Source organism: Rhinopithecus bieti, unplaced genomic scaffold (genome assembly GCF_001698545.2).
Source record: "Rhinopithecus bieti isolate Rb0 unplaced genomic scaffold, ASM169854v2 scaffold_2654, whole genome shotgun sequence".
NCBI classification, from domain to species: Eukaryota; Metazoa; Chordata; class Mammalia; order Primates; family Cercopithecidae; genus Rhinopithecus; species Rhinopithecus bieti.
The window spans coordinates 1,841,967-1,863,000 of NW_016804048.1; the positions used below are offsets into that span (position 1 = coordinate 1,841,967).

General features: G+C 45.0%; 1 protein-coding gene across 1 annotated transcript in view; it reads right to left on the bottom strand.

The window, feature by feature from the left end:
- The window catches only part of TULP3 (TUB like protein 3), a 46,645-nt gene that overhangs the window by 3,954 nt on the left and 21,657 nt on the right, over window positions 1-21,034 (bottom strand). Inside the window, exons 3-8 of the mRNA XM_017862960.1 lie at window positions 14,981-15,140; window positions 13,499-13,639; window positions 7,023-7,120; window positions 6,107-6,310; window positions 3,797-3,909; window positions 2,754-2,868 (exon numbers count right to left, since the gene is read on the bottom strand). Coding sequence (XP_017718449.1) covers window positions 2,754-2,868; window positions 3,797-3,909; window positions 6,107-6,310; window positions 7,023-7,120; window positions 13,499-13,639; window positions 14,981-15,140 — 831 coding nt within the window. The remainder of the gene's footprint in view (window positions 1-2,753; window positions 2,869-3,796; window positions 3,910-6,106; window positions 6,311-7,022; window positions 7,121-13,498; window positions 13,640-14,980; window positions 15,141-21,034) is intronic.

The window sequence follows — 21,034 nt, forward strand, 5'->3', positions numbered from 1 at the left end:
CTGCAAGCTCTGTCTCCCAGGTTCATGCCATTCTCCTGCCTCAGCCTCCCGAGTAGATGGGACTACAGGCACCCGCCAGCACGCCCGGCTAATTTTTTTTTTTAAGTCAAGACAGGGTTTCTCCATGTTGGTCAGGCTGGTCTCCAGTTCCCGACCTCAGGTGATCCACCCATCTCGGCCTCCCAAAGTGCTGTGATTACAGGAGTAAGCCACCACGCCCCGCCTCTTACTCTTGAGTCTTAAATGAGATTTGAGATAACTGTGAACAAACTGCCCAACTTTGTCAGCATCAACACATATTTATTTCCCAGTGAGGGCATGGCACTAGATTACATACAGTGAGAATGAGTTGTGGTTAAATAAGGCCCGCACTAGATGTTAAAAATGCCTGTCAAGCCAAGCAGATTATTCTTATTTTATTTTGAGACAGAGTCTTGCTCTGTCACCCAGGCTGGAGTGCAACCTCTGCCTCCTGGGTTCAAGCGATTCTTCTGCCTCAGCCTCCCGAGTAGCTGGGATTACAGGTGCCTGCCACCACGCCTGGCTAATTTTTTTATATTTTTAGTAGAGACGGGGTTTTGCCATGTTGGCCAGGCTGTTCTCGACCTCCTGACTTCAGGTGATCCACCCGCATCAGCCTCCTGAAGTGTTGGGATTACAGGCATGAGACACCACGCCTGGCCGATTATTATTATTTTTTAAACAGGATCTCATGCTGTCGCCCAGGCTGGAGTGCATGGCGTGAACACAGCTCACTGCAGCCTCGACCCTCCTAAGACTCAAGTGATCCTCTTGCCTCAGTGCCTCCAGTAGCTGGGACTCCAGTGACTGCCACCACGCCCAGCTAGTTTTTGTATTTTTAGTAGAGACAGGGTTTCACCATGTTGCCTAGGCTGGTCTCTCCTGGGCTCAAGTGATCTGCCTGCCTCAGCCTCCCAAAGTGCTGGGATTACAGCTGTGAGCCATCAAGCCCAGCCAAGCTAAGCAGATTATATATGAAAGCTATAGAGGAAAGATACTTTACATCAAAGTGTTGAAGTCAAATGGTTCTCAGGCATGTAGATAAGATCCCATGGGAGTCAAATGATGGGATTAATTTCAACTTAAGAAAGTTGAGACTTTGGAATTTAAAAACCCAGCTGAGATGGGTCAATTCCTTCTTGCTTTCTCTTACTCAACAACTCTTTGAATACCTACCGTGTGCCAGGCCATGTGCTAGTATGGATACAGCCATGAGTAAGAGTTCACAAGAATTTACAAACTGGTGGAGACGGTTCATGTTGAACAAATAATAACAAGTACATGTGGGTTACAAATGCCACAAGGACACAGACAAAGGAATGTCAACCACATCTAGTGGAGTACATCAGAAAAGACTTTGAAAAGGCAAAAGGCAAGAAAGAGGAAAAGGGAAGCATCTCCAAGGAGGAAAGATGAGTGTGGTTGGACAAAGGAATGACAGGAGGGCTGCTTGGCTAGAATGATGGGGAGCGGGGGTGAGCCAATAGAGGAGTCTGAAAGCAAATGCTGCCATGTTAGATCTTACACAATGGGTAGTCACTAAAAGATTTGAAGCAAGGCCGGGCGCGGTGGCTCAAGCCTGTAATCCCAGCACTTTGGGAGGCTGAGACGGGCGGAACACGAGGTCAGGAGATCGAGACCATCCTGGCTAATACGGTGAAACCCTGTCTCTACTTAAAAACACAAAAAACTAGCCGGGCGACGAGGCAGGCGCCTGTAGTCCCAGCTACTCGGGAGGCTGAGGCAGGAGAATGGCGTAAACCCGGGAGGCGGAGCTTGCAGTGAGCTGAGATCCGGCCACTGCACTCCAGCCTGGGCAGCAGAGCAAGACTCCGTCTCAAAAAAAAAAAAAAAAGATTTGAAGCAGAACAGGAGGATTAGCTAGAGCCTTGTTTTAGGAAGATTCATTTGGTAGCAGTAGAGAATGAGCTAGATAGTTCTCAGGTCTTTCCTGGGTGTGAAATAAAATGAAAAAGTACAATAAAACAAATAATAAGATGAAATTTAAAAGAAATGACCTATAAATGCCAAAAGAGGAAAAAAATAAGAAAAGATTAAAAGAGAAAAAAGAGAATGAACTAGATAGGAAAAGATTAAAAGCAAAAAAAGATCAGCTTTAATTTATTGTAACCTTTGGCCACTGGATAAGAAGTAAAGGTCTGAACTAAGTGGCAGCAGGAAAAAAGAAGAGGAAATAAGGGAAGAAATATTCTGAGAGTGAAAAATAATTGAACTTGGCAATTCAAATAACTAAAACTCAAATACATGGAGAAAATGGTACAGCAACAGAAATCAGAAATAGAAACAAGCTTGGGAGGGGAGGTTCTTTTTTTTTTTTTTTTTTTTTTTTTTTTTGTGAGAGGAGTCTCGCATCTGTCGCCAGCTGTTGTGCAGTGGCCAGATCTCAGCTCCTGCAAGCTCCGCACTCCGGTTTACGCCTTCTCCTGCCTCAGCCTCCCGAGTAGCTGGGCTACAGGCGCCCGCCACTCGCCCGGCCGGGCTAGTTTTATTTTTTGTATTTTTAGTAGAGACTTGGGTTTGCACCGTGTTAGCGATGGTCCTCGATCCCTGGACCTCGTGATCCGCCCGTCCGGCCTCCCAAAAGTGCTGGGATTACCGGGCTTGAGCCACCGCGCCCGGCCAGGAGGGGAGGTTCTTTAGCGACACTAGGTGAAACGTGCCAGCAGGACATCAGAAGGGCAGGAAGTGGGCCTTGGGAAAGCAGCACTCACATAGGAGATGGCAGCCAGCTCCTGCCGGGTGTGGGCCGCTCCTACCAGACCCCGGCCCTTGATGGGGCAGATACCACGGTCGTAAACTGTAAACTTGGTCCCCATGAGGTTGGATCTGGAGTCAGGAGAAAAAGTCACCATAATGATCTGTAATTTTTTTCTTATACAAACACACTCTAAGAGAAGGAAAATGGAAGCCTATTTTCCAAATGTCTAAATGTTCATCATCACTTTTTCAAAAATACCCCATTAAAGCAAGGAAGGAACTGAGATTTTCTTTTAACTTTTTATTTACTTGTTCATTCATCTGAGACAGGTTCTCGCTCTGTCACCCAGCTGGAGTGCAGTGGCAGGGATCATAGCTCATGGCAGCCTCAAACTCCCAGGCTCAAGCCATCCTCCCACCTTAGCCTCCTGAGTAGCTGGGGCTACAGGCCAGCACTGCCATGCCTGGCTAATTTTTAAACTTTTTGAAGAGATGTCTCAATGTGTTGCCCAGACTGGTCTCAAACTCCTGGCCTCAAGTGATCCTCCAACCTCAGCCTCCCCAAATGCTGGGATTACAGGCCTAAGCCACCACACCACGCTTATTTTTTTATTTTTCTAAGACTCTCATTCTGTTACCCAGGTTGGGGTGCAGTGGTGCTATCTTGGCTCATGGCAACCTCTGTCTCCTGGGTTCAAGCAATTCTTGTGCTTCAGCCTCCTAGGTAGCTGGTAGCTGGAATTATAGGTACGCGCTACCACACCCGGCTGATTTTGTATTTTAGTAGAGGGGGTTTCTGCCATGTTGGCCAGGCTGGACTCTAACTCCTAACCTCAAGTGATCCACCCGCCTTGGCCTCTCAAAGTGCTGGGATTACAGGTGTGAGCCACTGTACTCAGCCTTTTTTTTTTTTTCTTTTTTTCTTTTCTTTCTTTCCTTTTTTTTTTAAGATTACAACATCCATACATGCTAGTTGTAACCAAGATATGAACTGTTCTGCAACTATAGGAATAAGACTATCAGAAAGAATAGGACAGGGATCTAAGGTTGCTTTCACCTAAGCTTGCCGACATAACTTTCTCCTTCACGCGATAAATCAACTGGATCAATGGAGATAAGGTAGTTGGCTGTTTTGCTCTTTTTCCGCTTTCTAGCTGCAAGAAGAAATATCTGGGAAAAGAAAAAGTGTCAGTCAAAAATGAAGTCGAGAGAACCCACCCCGCCCCTGGCCATGGTTGTCGTACCTATTCATTCAGCCAGTGTTTAGCAAGTCCCCAGCATATGTCTAAGCTGTTAATCTTTGGGTCTTTATCCCTTTTCTAACTCTTATCAGAATTCACTATCAGGCTGGGTGCAGTGGCTCACCCCTGTAATCCTAGCGCTTTGGGAGGCTGAGGTGGGCGGATCACAGGGTCAGGAGATCGAGACCATCCTGGCTAACACGGTGAAACCCCGTCTCTACTAAAATACAAAAAATTAGCCGGGCGAGGTGGCGGGAGCCTGTAGTCTCAGCTACTCGGGAGGCTGAGGCAGGAGAATGGCATGAACCCGGGAGGCGGAGCTTGCAGTGAACCCAGATGTGCCACTGCACTCCAGCCTGGGTGACAGAGTGAGAGTCTGTCTCAAAAAAAAAAAAAATTCACTAACAGGGTTTTCTTCCTGTACAGTTTTTCTAAAATCACTAGCTTGAGTCTCCATGTAATTAGTTACAACTTCATCCCTAAAAACTTCCAGTTAAAAAAAAAAATCTCCAAAGCTGGGCCAGGTGGCATGAGCCTATAATCCCAGCTGCTTGGAAGGCTGAGGTAGAGGGATCACTGGAGTCCAGGAGTTCAAGGCCAGCCTGGGCAACCTTGCAGAATCCAAAAAATTAATAACAATCAATGTTCATCCAATGCCATGATTAAGAGTCTTTCCAACTTTAGGAGAGACAGGATCCTGAATACCTTCCCATTCTTTACTGTGATGGCTTTCTTTCTTTCTTTTTCTTTTTTTTTTCTTTTGAGACAGGGTCTCACTCTGTCACCCAGGCTAGAGTGCAGTGGTGCAATCACAGCTCATTGCAACCCTTGGCTCCCAGGTTCAAGTGATTTTCCTGCCTCAGCCTCCCGAGTAGCTGGAACTACAGGTGCATGCCACCACTCCTGGCTAATTTTTTTATTTTTTGCTAGAGACAGGGTCTCCCCATGTTGGCCAAGCTGGTCTCGCGCTCCTGTCCTCAAGGGATCCACCCACCTCAGCCTCCCAAAGTGCTGGGATTATAGGCGTGAGCCACCGTACCTGGCCTGTGATAGCTTTCTTAATGCCATGGGGACACAGACAAAGGAATGTCAACCACATCTGGTGGAGCACATCAGGAAAGACTTTGATTAGGCAAAGGGCAAGAAGGGGCAAAAGGGAAGGCTCTCCAGGGAGGAAATACTCTTTTTCTCTATATTGCTGTTGTTTTAAACCACTGTGACTTCAATGGCATGAATACCATCCTATGTAGGCATCCTTCCTAAACTCTACTAGACTAGGACCATAATAGGGAAGCAGGAGAGTGGCAGTGGCTAAGCAGGAAGACTTTAGAATTATGCAGAAATAGGTTTGAATTTGGCTCTGCCATCACTTAGTGCAATTTGGGGTAGGTAAGTCACTCCCTAAGCCCCAGTTAGTTACCTCATCTTTAAAACAGATGAGAAATCCTACCTAACAAGGTGGCTACAAGGATTACAGGTGATAATATATATAAACATATATGCACATGGTTGTTCTGTTGTAAACACTCAATAAATGGTGGTTAGAACAATTAATACCTACTATCATTATCTCATTTCTAGGCTCTTAAAATCATCTGTTAAGACCTGGTATTAATATAAAATTAATAAAGTTCATCGGCACATATTAAATTGGCTCAAACTTATAAAATAAATTGGAATTTCTAGGGTGAGAAACAAGACATTTAACTTGTATGTCCTTCTGTCTTTCTAATCCATCCTATTCCCTAAAACGCGCTCTCCTTCCACAATGTCATGTTTTATCATTAAAAAAAAAAAAACAAAACAGTAGCATCCAAAAACTACATCATGGGAGACAGGTGAAAACTTACATTACAAAATACCTGTAAAATTACATTAAAAAATACCTGTCCATTTTCCCACATTGTGGATAAAGCTCTTATTTGTGGGAGGGTAGAGCTTGCTGCCTATTAGACCATGAGCTCTTTGCAGAAAATGAGAACACAGCATCTGGGGATTGAAAGATACAATCTACTTCTAGCTGGCTTGGTCTAATACCAGAGTTAGTTCCCTAAGGCCCACCAACAATCTATTCCCACAACATTCTTCTCTCTCTCAAGAGTTTTCTTAGAAATCAGTTCTCATACCTTCTGATTTTCTTCTTTTTCCAAGTACATATAGTAGGTGGGGAAGAGGCCCCGATCCATTCCCTTTTTATCCCGGATTATCCGACATCTTACTGTGACACCTTGAGGGGCAGGACTATACACAAAGTCCTCCAGGTCGTCTATGTCTCCCAGGAGGTTATCAGCTGGTTGGGCTGCAGTAGCAGAACAGGAAGTGCCTGTATCCTGAAAGGACAGCCATACATGAGCAACAAGAGGCTGGGACTCAAAATCTGATTCTCTTTGAGAAACACTTAGTGGACAAAGCAACTTAGTAATTTACCCCTGTGTCTTCAGTCTTTTGACAGAATAAGGAAAACTGAAAGGTTAAATAAGGATATGAATATTGAGAGTAATGAAGAGCTAAGTATGCAAATGGGACAAATCCTCACAATAGCTGACCTGAGATAGAAAAAATTAGATCATAAGCTAAATTTGAGCTTAAACTTCTGAAGGAACCCTCATTCACTAATGGTATTTAAATACTGAAGATATGTTTGAGGGCTGGGAACAGTGGCTCACACCTGTAATCCCAGCACTTTGGGAGGCTGAGGCGGGTGGATCACAAGCTCAGGAGATCGAGACCATTCTGGCTAACATGGTGAAACCCCGTCTCTACTAAAAATACAAAAAATTAGCTGGGCATGGTGATGGGCGCTTGTAGTCCCAGCTACTCAGGAGGCTGAGGCAGGAGAACGGCGTGAACCCGGGAGGCGGAGTTTGCAGTGAGCCGAGATCGCGCCACTGCACTTCCAGCCTGGGTGACAGAGTGAGACTCTGTCTCAAAAATAAATACATACATACATACATATATACATACACACACACACACATACTGAAGATATGTTTGAGAAAGAGTCAAGTTAGCTCTAACGGAAGAAGTTTCAGAACTACATACCGTTGAATTCTGGCTGGATGCAGAATTTGGTCTTTCTAAACATGCTGACTGGGATCTTCCATCAGTCTCCTCATCGAAGTTCACACTTTCAGAGATACCTAGCAGAAAAGGAGGAACTGTTAGCACTGCCAACACTGGTTTAAAAAAGGTCTTTGAAACAAAGATAGTTTTAATTTTTTTGCTTAAAACCTTCCTAACTATTCTGACGCTAAACACAACTATTTTGTCCAAATACATAAAACAGGCAAGTTCATAGAGACAGAAAATAGGATAGAGGTTACTAGGGCCTGGGGGCAGGGGGAGAACGAGGAATTATCTTGAATGGATGTGAAGTCTCTGGGATGATGAAAAAGTTCTGGAGATGGATGGTAGTGGTGGTTGCACAACACTGCTAATGTACTTAATGTCACTGAATCTCACACTTAAAAATGATTAAACTTGTAAATTTTAGTCAGGGCAGGCTGGGTGGTGGCTCACACCTGTAATCCCAGCACTTTGGGAGGCTGAGGTGGGCAGATGACGAGGTCAGGAGATCGAGACCATCCAGCTAACATGGTGAAGCCCCGTCTCTACTAAAAATACAAAAAATTAGCCGGGCATGGTGGTGGGCGCCTGTAGTCCAGCTACTCGGGAGGCTGAGGCAGTAGAATCGCTTGAACCTGGGAGGCAGAGCTTGCAGTGAGCTGAGATTGCGCCACTGCACTCCAGCCTGAGCAACAGAGTAAGACTGTCTCAAAAAAAAAAAAAAAAAAAATTTAGGCAGGGCACAGTGGCTCACACCTGTACTCCTAGCACTTTGGGAGGCTGAGGCAGAAGGATTGCTTGAGGCCACGAGTTTGAGATCTGTCTCTATAAAAAGTTTTTTTTAAAAAATTAGCCAGGCAGGATGGTACCTGTGTGTCTGTAATCCTAGCTAGTTGAGGTGGGTGGATCACTCAAGCCCAGGATTTTGAGGCTAAAGTGAGCTATGCTTGTGCCACTGCACCCCAGCCTAGGCGACAGAATGACACCTGAACTCTTTTAAAAAAAAAACAAAGTGTACTTTTGTTATTTGGAAGGAAGAGAAAGGCTTCAGTAAAAACAGGAAAGGACTGCCTGACAAATTAATAAAAAGAGCCTGTAAGCCACTAATAAAGTAATTAATTATTTATTATTATTATTAATTATTATTAAAAATGAGCACTCAGGCTGGAGTGCAGTGGCACGATCTCGGATCACTGCAACCTCCGTCTCCCAGGTTCAAGCGATTCTCTTGTCTCAGCCTCCCCGGTAGCTGGGATTACAGGTGTGCGCCAAGTCCAGCTAATTTTTTCGTATTTTTAGTAGAGACAGGGTTTCACCATGTTGGCCAGGCTGGTCTCAAACTCCTGACCTCAGGTGATCTGCCCACCTCGGGCTCCCAAAGTGCTGGGATAATAGGTGTGAGCCACCATGCCAGGCCAACACTGGTAACTTTTATGTTACGATGCATGTTTTACCACAATTAAAAAAAAACCCAATGATGCATTGTTCTCTACAGCAGTTTTATTCCCCCCAGCATTTTCTTTTATATTTTTTTCTGAGATGCAGTTTTGGTCTTGTTGCCCAGGCTGGAGTGCAATGGCGTAATCTCGGCTCACCGCAACCTCTGCCTCCTGGGTTCAAGCGATTTTCCTGCCTCAGCCTCTTGAGTAGCTGGGATTACAGGCACCCGCCACCACATCTGGCTAATTTTGTATTTGTAGTAGAGACAGGGTTTCTCCATGTTGATCAGGCTGGCCTCGAACTCCCAACCTCAGCCTCAGCCTCCCAAGTAGCTGAATTACAGGTGCCCGCCACCACACCCAGCTAATTTTTTTCGTATTTTTAGTGGAGACGGGGTTTCACCATGTTGGCCAGGCTGGTCTCGAACTCCTGACGTCAGGTGATCTGCCCGCCTCTGCCTCCCAAAGTGCTGGGATTACAGGCGTGAGCCACCGTGCCTGGCCTATTGTGTACCTGAAATGGATGAGGTGTATGGTCTGTAATTTATATCTCAAAAGAGCTGTTACTTAAAAAAATTATTTGCTTTGCAAAGGACATTTTTTCCTTCTGCTCTCTAAAATATTAACTTATTATTATTATTTTTCGAGACAGGGTTTCACTCTGCTGCCCAGGTGGGAGTACAGTGGCCAAATCACAGCTGCTCACTGCAGCCTCAACTTCCTGGGCTCAAGTGATCCTCCCACCTCAGCCTCCTGAGTACCTGGGACTACACCACGTCCAGGTAATTTTCTGTAGAGATGGGGTTTTACCAAGTTGCCCAGACTGATCTCAAACTTCTGGGCTCAAGCGATCTGCCCACCTCAGCTTCCCAAAGTGCTGAGATTACAGGCATGAGCCACCACACCTGGTACCCCCCCCTTTTTATTGGTAGCAAAAGAGCAGAAAACTCCTGAGATATTACTATCATATGGATATCTTCGCCTATTACTATGTTTTCAAATGCCTTTTTTTTTTTTTTTTTTTTTTTTTTTTTTGAGACGGAGTCTCGCTCTGTCACCTGGGCTGGAGTGCAGTGGCTGGATCTCAGCTCACTGCAAGCTCCGCCTCCCGGGTTTACGCCATTCTCCTGCCTCAGCCTCCGGAGTAGCTGGGACTACAGGCGCCCGCCACCTCGCCTGGCTAGATTTTTGTATTTTTTTAGTAGAGACGGGGTTTCACCGTGTTAGCCAGGATGGTCTCGATCTCCTGACCTCGTGATCCGCCCATCTCGGCCTCCCAAAGTGCTGGGATTACAGGCTTCAGCCACCGCGCCCGGCCTCAAATGCCATTTTTATACCAAGAACTCAGTTCACATGAATCTGTCTTGAGAGATCAAAGATCTCTCTGAAACTTTTAAGACAAGCAAATTGGACCCACTTATGGGGACATAACCTGCCAAACTGACACTTCTTAGAATTCAATCAAAACAGCACTTAATGGGTTTTATAGTCAAGATGCAACCTGTTGAGACACGAAAAGGCATTAATTCATCTGGCACTGAAAGGCCAGTTCTGAGAAAGAACACAGCCACTTCACAGAGCAGTGCAAAAGCAGACAATGTGGTATTTACAGTCAGGGATGAAGAACTAGACTAAGAATCAGAAAATCTAAATCTGCCACTTTTCAGCTAGTTGACTCAAGGTAAGTAATTTAGCTTTGGTTAAATAGAAAATTATTTTTGCTCTAAGTCATCCTATCTGTCCAACCCACATCTTTTACTTTCTTTTGTTGTAAAAATAGTGGTAGTAAAATAATAGGAAAGTACCATGGTCACCTTCATGTTAAAGACAGGAGAACTGAGGCAGAGAAAAGTGAAGTTGTATGCTCTTCTTCCCAGCCAGAAGTGGCAGAATAGAAATTCAAAACCAAGCAAGCTGGCCCAAGAGCTGTGCTCAAATCCATGTCACCAAATTGCCTTTCCTACACCATGCACTCTGGTCACCGGGCCCCGTTTTCACAGAAATGTCATGTTTTTACACCTAGCCTTTGCTCATGTGATTTATTCTGCCCAAGTTTGCCTCCTAACTAGCAGTATGATCTATGACACATTACTTAGCCACTCTAAGAACTTTTTTTTTGAGACGGAGTCTTGCTCTGTCGCCAGGCTGGAATGCAGTGGCGCAATCTCTGCTCACTGCAACCTCTGACTCCCTGGTTCAAGCGATTCTCTTGCCTCAACCTCCTGAGTAGCTGGGATTACAGGCATGTGCCACCATGCCCAGCTAATTTTTGTATTTTTAGTAGAGACAGGGTTTCACCATGTTGGCCAGGGTGGTCTCGATCTCCTGACCTCGTGATCCACCTGTCTTGGCCTCCTTTTTTTTTTTTTGAGACGTAGTCTTGCTCTGTCACCCAGGCTGGAGTGCAGTGGCGCAATCTCGGCTCACTGCAAGCTCCGCCTCTCGGGTGCACGCCATTCTCCTGCCTCAGCCTCCCAAGTAGCTGGGACTACAGGGCCCCACCACCATGCCCAGCTAAATTTTTGTATTTTTAGTAGAGAGGGGTTTCACTGTGTTAGCCAGGATGGTCTCGATCTCCTGACCTCATGATCTGCCCGCCTCGGCCTCCCAAAGTGCTGGGATTACAGGCGTAAGCCACAGCGCCCAACCCTATTTTTTTTTTTTTATTAATTTTTATTTTTTTTTTTGAGACAGGGTCTCACTCTACACACAGGCAGCAACAGAATCCTGGCTCACTGTAGTCTCAAACTCTGAGGCTCAAGCAATCCTCCCACCTCAGTCTCCCAAAGTGCTGGGGTTATAAGCATGAGCCACTCCGCCCAACCCAGTTGTTGTTTTTTTTTTTTTAATTTTTAGAGACATGGTTTTATTCTGTCACCCAGGCTGGAGTGCTGTGGCATGATCATAGCTCACTGCATCCTCAATCACCTGGGCTCGAGCAATCCTCCCAGCACAACCTCTCAAGTAGCTGCGACTACCACCACACCCAGCTAATTAAAAAAATTTTTTTGTTAGACACTGGGTCTTGCTATGTTGCCCTGGCTGGTCCTGAACACCTAACTTCAAGCAATCCTCCCACCTCAGCCTCTTTAAGTGCTGGGATTACAGGTATGAGCCACCATGCCCAGCCTTCTATTACTCCTTAAAGTCCCAATTCCTGATGTGATCTATTAGGTCCCATATAATTAGAGCCTACTTCCCTGTCCTGGCTCATCTCTCTACATCCCCCTTCCTGCTCTATGACCCCAGGCCCTGAGCTGCTGCCATGATGAACCGGCCAGCACCTCTTCCTGAATCAGGCACTAGCTCAAATATCACTTTCTCTGGGAAGGCTCCCAAGCCTCCAAATGGAGTGAGGCGTCGGGTTCTCTCAGCACCTTGATTTTGTAGCTCTAGCCTATTTAAGTGCATGAAGCGTCAATTAGAGTAAGTGCTCCATGAGGGCAAGAACCATGCTTACTCACGCATCCTAAGCACCTAGAATGTTGCCTGAGATAGGGATGTACTCAAAACATGCTTTCTTACTTTACTTTTTTTTTTGGTTGAGACAGGGTCCTGCTCTGTAACCCAGGCTGAAGTGCAGTGGCGCAATCTCAAGCTTAGTGCAACCTCCGCTTCCCAGGCTCGAGCCATCCTTCTGCCTCGGCCCCCCAAGCAGCTGGGATTACAGGTGTGCATCACTGCACCCAGCCAATTTTTTTTTTTTTTTGCATTTTTGGTAGAGACAAGGTTTCTCCATGTTGCCCAGGCTGGTCTTGAACCCTTGGACTCAAGTGATCTGCCCGCCTCAGCCTCCCAAAGTGTTAGGATTATAGGCATGAGCCACCATGCCTGGACTCAAAACATACTTTCTTTTCCTTTCTTTTTTTTGAGAAGAAGTTTCACTCCTGTTGCCCAGGCTGGAGTGCAATGGCACAATCGTGGTTCACTGCAACCTCCGCCTCCGAAGTTCAAGTGATTCTCCTGCCTCAGCCTCCTGAGTAGCTGGGATTACAGGCACCCACCACCACACTTGGCTAATTTTTTTATATTTTAGTAGAGACGGGGTTTCACCATGTGCTGGTCTCAAACTCTTGACCTTTAGGTGATCCACCCACCTTGGCCTCCCAAAGTGCTGGGATTACAGGTGTGAGCCACTGCGCCTGGCCACAACATACTTTCTAAATAAGTGAATATACGAATTTGTTTAAACGTTCATTTATGATGCCATTCCGTGGTATATGAGTCTCCTGATTCATATATCCCACAACCTAGCAATGTTTGCCTAATGCAAAGAAGGTACCCAATAGATACTCATTATTGGGCTTCAGTTTTCTCATCTGAAAAGGGGATGCTTAATCCCTTCTCATTATAAAATTATTTTCTAAAAGGAAAGAANCAAAGTGTTAGGATTATAGGCATGAGCCACCATGCCTGGACTCAAAACATACTTTCTTTTCCTTTCTTTTTTTTGAGAAGAAGTTTCACTCCTGTTGCCCAGGCTGGAGTGCAATGGCACAATCGTGGTTCACTGCAACCTCCGCCTCCGAAGTTCAAGTGATTCTCCTGCCTCAGCCTCCTGAGTAGCTGGGATTACAGGCACCCACCACCACACTTGGCTAATTTTTTTATATTTTTAGTAGAGACGGGGTTTCACCATGTGCTGGTCTCAAACTCTTGACCTTTAGGTGATCCACCCACCTTGGCCTCCCAAAGTGCTGGGATTACAGGTGTGAGCCACTGCGCCTGGCCACAACATACTTTCTAAATAAGTGAATATACGAATTTGTTTAAACGTTCATTTATGATGCCATTCCGTGGTATATGAGTCTCCTGATTCATATATCCCACAACCTAGCAATGTTTGCCTAATGCAAAGAAGGTACCCAATAGATACTCATTATTGGGCTTCAGTTTTCTCATCTGAAAAGGGGATGCTTAATCCCTTCTCATTATAAAATTATTTTTCTAAAAAGGAAAGAATTACAAAGGAGTAAGAAGACAAATTGCTTTAAAATCATTACCAGTCCTCACCATGCTTTTGGAGGCTCTCCTGAAGTCCTGGCTTGGAAGCAGTATCCACGGTGTTTTCAGCATCTTCTTCCAAAGCAGGGGGGCTTACTGATGGAGTGTGCACTTCATCTGGTTTCAGGACAGCAGCTGGACCATCAATACCTAGGGGACAAAATAAAATGAATTTTAAAAAAGGAGCAAAGTATTATTCATTATTTAGTTGGGTAGATTTGGCATATGTGATCAGAATGAAGAACTACCGAATCATTTTATCTCCCCTCCTTTCTTAACATCCATAAGAACATGTGTTAAGAGAGTAGGTCAGAACTGGTGTTCTTTTTTGCTGAGACAGGATCTCACTCTGTCACCCAGGCTGGAGAGCAGTGGTGTAATCACAGCTCACTGTAGCCTCGACTTCCTAGGCTCAAACAATCCTCCCACTTCAGTACCCCAAGTAGCTGGGACTACAGGTGTGTGCTACTATGCCTGGCTAATTTTTAATTTTTTTGTAGAGATGGAGTTTTGTTATGTTGCCCAGGCTAGTTTCAAACACCTGGCCTTAAGCGAGCCACCTGCCTGGCCTCCCAAAGTGCTGGGATCACAGGCATAAGCCACCATGCCCAGCCTGGTGTTCATTTTAACATGCTCTGTTACTACAGTAATATGTACTTGTACTTTAGTAACTGAAGTAATATGTACTTCAGAAACTTAAGAATGAGACCAAGAAAACAAAGTAGGTCCTCCACAGTACAGATCCTGTCCAGGCCAATAGCTCAGGTGGCTTGATTTAGAGGAACTTACAATCTTATTCTTCCTCCACCCCTCACCATCTCAGATGGTCCTTTGAACTATCTATTGGAAGAATGGATGCTCTCTACCTATTCCTGGCTTCATGATTCACCTCTGCCATGATTTAACAATCAAAAACTTCTCAAATAGGTCATTCTAAACTCATTCATCTGGCATCTAGAAAACAACAGTTCTTGCCGGGCATGGTGGCTCAAGCCTGTAATCCCACCACTTTGGGAGGCCAAGGCAGGTGGATCACCTGGGTCAGGAGTTCTAGACAAGCCTGGCCAACATGGTAAAACCCCGTCTCTACTAAAAATACAAAAAACTTAGCCAGGCGTGGTGGCAGGCGCCTATAAACCCAGCTACTCAGGAGGTTGAGGCAGGAGAATCACCTGAACCCAGGAGAAGGAGGTTGGCAGTGAGCCAAGATCATGCCATTGCACTCCAGCCTGGGCGACGAAAGCAAAACTCCGTCTCAAAAAAAAAAAAAGAAAACAACAGTTCTAAAATGGACACAGACCTAAGGCGTCTTGCACTGATTATATTGCTTTTATTCTCCTCAAAGACCCCAAATGTGTTTATAAAGATCTGTGAAGGTACCTAGTCATGGTGCTAATAATATTGTCCCTTCGGTCCGTCCGAGAATCCTCCTGCCTTCTAGGTGTGTGAAAACTGTACCCCAGCAGGAAGTGATGCTGCCTAAATACACACCATGGAAGATGACATTGCTTTGGGGAGTGTGACGGTTCACCAAGGGAGTCTGCTCATCACTGGCCCTCGGCTTCGCCCGCCGTAGCCTGGCTTCTGGATTGGGCTGCACCATAAATGGCTCAAGGCGCTTTTTCCTCTGCCTCTTCTCAAGTAGTAGCCGCTGGGAAAAAGGCGATATGTTAGCCAGCAAGTAGAGTTTCGACATGACCTAGCCACTTCCAGCATTTCATTTGTTTTTCACTGATCCTCACAAAACATCTTGTAAATTATTTTTTCCCCATTTAAGAAATGGGAAAACTGAGGCACAGAGAGGACTAAGGATTCAATCATTTCATTTAACAAATACTTTTGAACACCTAACACCTATAAAGATCTATTTAAAATCAGATGATGCATTTTTTTTCTTTTTTTTTTGAGACAGAGTCTCACTTGGTTGCCCAGGCTGAGTGCAGTGGCACCATCACAGCTCACTGCAGCCTCGACCTCCAAGGTGCGCCCAATCCTTCTGCCTCACCCTTCTGAATAGCTGGGACTACAGGTGTGCGCTACCACGCCCAGCTAATGTATTTTTGTAGAGACAGGGTTTCCCCATATTGCCCAGGCTGGTCTCAAACTCCTGAGCTCAAGCAGTCTGGTGCCTTGGCCTCCCAAAGTGTTGGGATTACAGGCGTGAGCCACTGCACCTGCCTCACACAATGCATTTCCAACCAAGTCTACTAAAGATGTATGGGAATCATCACAGCATTATCACAATGTGATTACAAGCTCAAAACATACAAACACACATGCACGGGGGAAAGATGGAGGAACACAGCAAGGGTGGTTTCTTCAGAGGTAGACTATGGCATGATTATTTTCTTTTTTCTAGTCTTTTTTTTTTTCAAAGTTTTCTTATTTTTGTAAATGGAAGAAAAAAACTTTATTATTCTCTAAAACTCAAATTATTTCCATGTTCTAATTAGTTAAAGAGCAGTAAGTTTGGCATTCTTGTTTATCTTATATAATTAGGAATCAAATTTGGATCAAGGGTGAGAAGAAAAAAATGGCAGTTGGAACATATCAAATACAAAGCAGTCAACTCTATGAATAAAAGCAAGATAAAGACTATGGTAGCAAGAAAAGTCAGGAAAAACGGATGACAGACCATGAGAAGAAAAAACCAATGAAATGGAGAGTACTAGCACATAGTACTAGTACCTTTTGGCAAATAAGGGCTTATAATATATAGCAATTATTATGGATCTGAGATAACTCAGAATAGGAAAAATGTTAAGCCTCATGCTAAAAAGTAAAGACATGATTAAAAAACAAAGATATTATAACCCACTTACTACTGTTTTTCAGGCAAAAGAAGCCATCTGTTTACTTTTTTCCATTGATATTGTTTCTAAAAAGTGCCTCCAGGAAGAAGAGTCACTCCAAGGGGTGAGACTATCAAAAAAGGAAGTGTGTTTTTCCTGAACTGGCCTGATGAGAGCACACTGATTAATTCAATAGCTCGTGTATAGAGGGAAAAGACTGGGGAGTTAAGATAACGTGCCAATACGGAATATACCATCAAGAATGAATAGGTGTTAGAGCAAGGACTAGCTTATGTTTGGAGATTTTTTTGAGATTTCATGAACTACCATGAATAGAAGGACCTTAACCCAGGAACACCAAATACACAGGAGGCTATGATGACTTCCGCCAAATGGAATTGGCCAGTAAGATTCTTCTAGCAGCTGGGAGTGGTGGCTCACGCCTGTAATCCCGGCACTTTGGGAGGCGGAGTCAGGCAGATCACTTGAGGTCAGGAGTTCGAGACCAGCCTGGCCAACATGGTGAAACCCTGTCTCTACTAAAAATACAAAAATTGGCCTGCATCTTGGTGTACGCCTGTAATCCCAGTTACTCAGGAGGCTCAGGCAGGAGAATCACTTAAACCCAGGAGGTGGAGGTTGTGGTGAGCTGAGATCGCGCCACTACACTCCAGCCTAGGCAACAGAGCGAGACACTGTCTCAAAAAAATTTCTTCTAGCAACCAAGAAGTCTTGTATAATGGATACAAAGTAACTTGCTGGCCAGGCACAGTGGCTCATGCACAGTGGCTTATGCCTGTAATCCCAACACTTTGGGAGGCCGAGGGGGGCGGATCACCTGAGGTGGGGAGTTCGAAGCCAGTCTGACCAACATGGAGAAACCCCGTCTCTACTAAAAACACAAAAATTAGCCAGGCGTGGTGGTGCATGCCTGTAATCCCAGCTACTTGGAGGCTGAGGCTGGAGAATTGCTTGAGCCTGGGAGGCGGAGGTTGCAGTGAGCTGAGACTGTGCCACTGTACTCCAGCCTGTGCAATGATAGTGAAACGCTATCTCAAAAAACAACAACAACAACAACAACAAAACCAGTAACTTGCCTGAAAAGACGGTAAATATTAAGTACTGAAATCATAAGAAACTGCCATATCTTATCTATATGGCCACAGCTATTTCGTCTCACACATACAGTCTGTGAAATGATTGATGAAACAAAAACGCATACTGTGGGCTGGGCGCAGTGGCTCACACCTGTGATCCCAGCAGTTTGGGAGGTCGAGGTGGGCAGATTACCTGAGGTCAGAAGTGTGAGACCAGCCGGGTCAACATGGTGAAACCCCGTCTCTACTAAAAAATAAAATTAGCCAGGAATGGTGGCAGGCACCTATAATTCCAGCTAGTTGCGAGGCTGAGGCAGGAGAATCGCTTGAACCCAGGAGGTGGAGGTTGCGGGAAGCTGAGATTGCTCCACTGTACTCCAAGACGAGCAACAGAGCAAGACTCCATCTCAAAAAAAAAAAGGGCTGGGCGCAGCAGCTCACACCCGTAATCCCAGCAGTTTGGGAGGCCGAGGCGGGTGGATCACCTGAGGTCAGGAGTTTGAGACCAGTCTAGCTAGCCAACATGGTGAAACCCCATCTCCACTAAAAATATAAAACATTGGCCAGGTGTGGTGGCAGGCGCCTGTAATCCTAGCTACTTGGGAGGCTGAGGCAGGAGAATCGCTTGAACTCAGGAGGCAGAGGTTGCCGTGAGCCGAGATTGTACCACTGCACTCCAGCCTGGGCAACAGAGTGAGACTGTCTCAAAACAAAAACAAAAACAAAAACAAAAAACCCGAATGTTGTAGCTATTTTATTTTACTTTTTGAGAAGGCGTTTCACTCTTGTTGCCCAGGCTGGAGTGCAACGGTGTGACCTTGGCTCACTGCAATCTCTGCCTCCTGGGTTCAAGCAATTCGCCTGACTCAGCCTCCGGAGCAGCTGGGATTACAGGTGCCTGCCACCATGCCCGGCTAATTTTTTATATTTTTAGTAGAGAGGGGTTCACATGTAAGGAAAATATTTTCTATAGAAAAGGAGTTTTCTGCTTGTGGTTTAGAAAAGGGAGGCCAAAGAGCTAGAATTTGATAGAGTTATCCAGTTTGTCCAAGAAAGAGAAATATCTTTTTTAAAAAAAAAAAAACAGAGTCTTGCTCTGTTGCCCAGGCTGGACAGTGCAGTGGTGCGATCTCGGCTCACCGCAACCTCTGCCTCTCGGGTTCATGCAATTTTCCTGCCTCAGCCTCCCAAGTAGCTGGGATTACAGGTGCACCCCACCATGCCGAGCTAATTTTTATACTTTTAGTAGAGATGGGGTTTCATCATGTTGGCCAGGCTGGTCTCGAACTCCTGACCTCATTCCCTCTGATTCCTTGCTCACCAATAAGCCTTCTAATTTGAAGTTTAACTTCTTAGGTATCGTTTTCCCAGGAAAAGAGTATCATGAACAGTAGAGATGAATACACACTGAAAAAGTAGACCTCCCTTGGTACATTAATAACTTGGGGTTCTGGTTTTAAAACTTACTGGTATGGGTTTAACTAGTGTGAATTTGTGCCAAAGGACCTGGTTATATCCAGGTTCACTGACAAACTAAGCTCTCAGACTTGTAAAGGGGAGACTAGACCCCTGACCACAGGTTCCACCAAGGTATCTGGGGAAGCCTCTCTCCATCTACTTAAAGACTGATCAAACTCATTTAGACCAATGACTTAAGAAAAAAACAACTATAGACTCAAACTGTAATCAGCACCACAGCTACTATACCTCAGTATTGAATAGATCTTACTACTGTCCAAGTTTATAAATAAGAAAAATACCATTAAACAGATATGTGCAAGCTGCCATCTTGGTGAAAACTGTCATGCAGTCTGGATGGGGGAAGGAGAGAAGTGCTACTAGGGTTTGAATGTAACAATGTCAATTCCTATTTCATTTATATTTTACTTCCCTGAAAACTTAACAGTGCTTTAAATGAGGCTACATCAACGAGTAAGGACTCATTACCAAGACAGGGTAAGTCAGGGAGCCAGGAAGAAAGCCAAAGTTGATGGTTAGATGCAAATCTCCTTCCTTGGGTAGGTATATCCCTTTAGAAGAGGAGAATTAATCATACTATCATATTTTAATGTGTCACTATAAATATCATTTTACAAACTCTACCTGCCCTGATTTCGAATATACCAAGCCACGTTCTGATTGCAAACTTCCCACAGATATTTCTACTGGGAATGTAAAGACCAGCTAATTCTCAAATACGGTTCACTAGAAAGTAATTCTCAGATTCAGATTCATCACTTATGAGACTGGCTAATATGAACCAATCCTCAGGAGACGGATTAACTTTCGTTGTTTTTAGCTGTTTCTTATCCTATAAAGCTCACGACCAGCGACACTCAACCAAAGGGACACTGCCATAGCAGAATTCCTGAGTCTAATCTAATGTACATCTGGGCAGGGCTTCCCCAGCCTCTCCCACCTCCATCGAGGGTAACTGCTAGGATGTGCCACCGTCACTGACGGGTGTGCACTGTATCCCTTGGGCAGGTTGGCCTACTCTGGACTGTGAGGCTCCCACCAAGATACTGCCCACCTGGGATGCCCGGGCTGAGTTGTAGCCTGCACATCCTCCATATGCCTCCATCTTGGCTCTAACTTAGACACTCTTAAGATTCTTTCTAACATTCTATTATTTTATCCAGTCTAACTTCACTTTACAGATGAAATGACTGAGGCCAACTGACTTTAAGAACGTTACCTAAAATCACACAGCTGAGTAACGGCAGAGCCAGAACTAGAACCAAAGCCTTCTGATTCCCAGCCCAATGTTTTCTTCATTATGTGGTGCTGCCTTTGTTGTTATACACCATTTGAATGCTCACCTTGCATTTGTGGAAATTCCCTTACCCCCTACTGGGTAACTTCCTTCTCAAGCACCTGTTGGCATTTCATGGCTCTAACAATATTCTCATACACTTTTTTTTTTTAAACAGAGATGCAGGGTGGTGTCTTGCTGTGTTGCCCAGACTGAACTAAAACACTTGAGGTCAAGGGATCCTTCTTCCTCAGCCTCCCAGGCAGCTGGAACTACAGGTGCACACTACCATGCCAGCTTCTCATACATTATTTAACACCAAAATTTATACATCTTAGCTAAAGATATATTTTTTTAATTTTAAAAAATTCCTTTGATACTACCAGGCATGTGAAAAAAAATCCTATAAAATTTTATGTCTCTAAATTCACTGACTCAAAAAAAAAAAAAAAAAAGGCCGGGCGCGGTGGCTCATGCCTGCAATCCCAGCACTTTGGGAGGCCAAGGCGGGCGGATCACAGGGTCAGGAGATCCAGACCATCCTGGCTAACACAGTGAAACCGCATCTCTAGTAAAAATACAAAAATAAAATAAAATAAATTAGCCGGGCGTGGTGGCAGGTGCCTATAGTCCCAGCTACTCGGGAGGCTGAGGCAGGAGAATGGCATGAACTTGGGAGGTGGAGCTTGCAGTGAGCCAAGACTGCGCCACTGCACTCCAGCCTGGGTGACAGAGCGAGACACTGTCTCAAAAAAATAAATAAAAAATTGGCCGGGCGCGGTGGCTCAAGCCTGTAATCCCAGCACTTTGGGAGGCCCAGACGGGCGGATCACGAGGTCGGGAGATCGAGACCATCCTGGCTAACATGGTGAAACCCCATCTCTACTAAAAAATACAAAAA